Source organism: Pteropus alecto, unplaced genomic scaffold, assembly GCF_000325575.1.
Source record: "Pteropus alecto unplaced genomic scaffold, ASM32557v1 scaffold106, whole genome shotgun sequence".
NCBI lineage: Eukaryota > Metazoa > Chordata > Mammalia > Chiroptera > Pteropodidae > Pteropus > Pteropus alecto.
Window position 1 is genome coordinate 19,137,751 of NW_006442103.1, and position 1,880 is coordinate 19,139,630.

The 1,880-nt window shown below is 63.7% G+C and overlaps 1 protein-coding gene across 5 annotated transcripts in view; it reads right to left on the minus strand.

Moving 5' to 3' along the window:
* Positions 1 to 1,880, minus strand: part of PI4KB (phosphatidylinositol 4-kinase beta) — a 24,088-nt gene continuing 22,208 nt past the window's right edge. For 4 of the 5 annotated variants that reach the window (XM_006919772.3, XM_015595493.2, XM_015595494.2 and 1 more), the window contains one exon: positions 167 to 944. In XM_006919772.3, coding sequence (XP_006919834.1) covers positions 763 to 944 — 182 coding nt within the window. In that variant the 3' untranslated portion in view covers positions 167 to 762. Of the gene's footprint in view, positions 122 to 166; positions 945 to 1,880 lie in introns of those variants that run through there. The other variant, XR_001517621.2, reaches the window with a different exon arrangement.

Here is a 1,880-nt window from a genome sequence, read left to right on the forward strand (position 1 = left end):
AAACCGGGGCGGTCCTCCGGAAGAGGTGGCACTGACCGAGCAGGCAGGGAAAAGCCATCCTCCTCCATCTCGTTCTGTGTGCTGCCTTTTGCATCCTGGACACTGCGGCATCTGTTCACTCCTTGACAAACCCCCCCAAAAAAATACAACTTAGAAATGACACCAATGGCTAACTAAGGACTTTATTCCAAACAAAAATTAAAAATAAAAAAATTGAGAGCTATTTCCCTGGGTGTGGGGGACGGGATCAGGGCTAGGAATTCCCCGTGGCTCAGCCGGTCCCCTCACATATGGAGGGCTGTGACACCTCCCTTCCTGGCCACTGTGCCAGGGCAGCTCGGCAAGTGCAGGAGCCATGCCAGAGCCCACCCACCGAGGGGCCTCAGGCCAGGAGTCAGTCCCCGGGAGGGGGCGTCGGGCAGCAGCATGGCCACAGGCGAACCACAGGGTCAAGTCCTAAGTACCGAGAACCCACACCCCCCTTACCCGGCCCGGGACTCAGAACAGGCGATGGGAGGGACCTCTCAGACCTTGCAACGGAGGAAGGCCCAGTGGCCTCGCATTTATCCTGCTCTGGAGGGCAGCGAGTCCTGGGGTCTGTCGGGTGGGGATGTGGCACCCCAGCGAGTGCCCCGCGCCTGACTCTCCCACCCCGCAAGCTCTACAGTCACCACACGATCCTGGGCACTTCTTGCCTTCCGTTTCCCTCGGGTGGACGGGCGGGTGGGGGTCTCTCCGACCAGGGGCCCGAGAAGGAGCGCGTCACATGATGCCGTTGGTGAGGTACTGGAAGCCGTCGTAGAGCTTGGTGGTGATGGAGCGCATGCTGCCGTCCACCATCTGCTCCACCAGCAGCTGCAGCTGCTCCTCGGTCATGCTCATGTGGAACCTCTCCTTGAGGTTGCGGATGGTGCTGGAGCCGTGGAAGCACGGGAGCTGAGAACCTGGGGGCGGAAAGGGCACAGGTCGCAGGTGGCGGGGGGGCAGCGGTGGCAGCCACCGCAAACGGCCAAGGGTGTCCCGGGTGCCCCGTCCCCACCTCAGAGACCCGAGCATGTGGGTGCGGCTCTGCTTGGCTAGGGGAGGGAGAACTGGCGGGGGGCCCTGTCTCAGCCCATTCTCGTCCCACGCTCCCACGCCCCTCCAGGTGGGGGCAGAGGGCCAGCGCCATGTCTCCCCCAGGAAGGGCCTCAGGACCCAGAAGGAAGGCTGGGAGGATCTAGGGAAGGGGCCCTGAGCTGGGCATTTATCTGGTGGCAGGCCTCTGCCTATGCTACATCTGACACTCACAGATGACCTGGGCCACCGCCATCACGGGGCCAGATGGGGATGCTCCTGAGCAACGGAGACAGCCTGCGGGGTGGGGGCGGGGTGGGGAGGAGGAGGAGACTGGCTGCTGGGACTGGGTGTGCACTGCAGCCTTGTGGGGTCAAGGGCCCAGACGGCTGGGAGAGGAGGGACCTGGACAGCAGCCTAGATGGCGGGGCAGGGAGGAAACGGCAGAGATGGAGACTTCTCAGCCCAGAGAAGAACGGGTGCGTCCTGGGACAGGGACGGGGCCTGAGGGCTGGCACTGGGAGGTCGAAGGACCCAGTGAGGAGGCGAGTGGTGACTGCAGCAGCGGAGTTAGCAAAAGGCTGAGTGACGGGAGGAGACCTCAGCGCAGGGCGGGGGAGATGGGAAGGAGCCAGGGGCCGGAGATGGGACAGCTCTCTCCCCGAGTGCGCCCTGCAGGTCGCTTCTGGGTCCTGGGCCGCCTCCCCCTGTGACCTAGCTTTGTCAGGAGCTAGGAGGCATGGGGCACTGCATCAGAGCTGGGACCACCGCCCCGTCAGAGGTGGAATGAACTTCCTGGAAGTCCCCCCACCTTGCTGCATGAT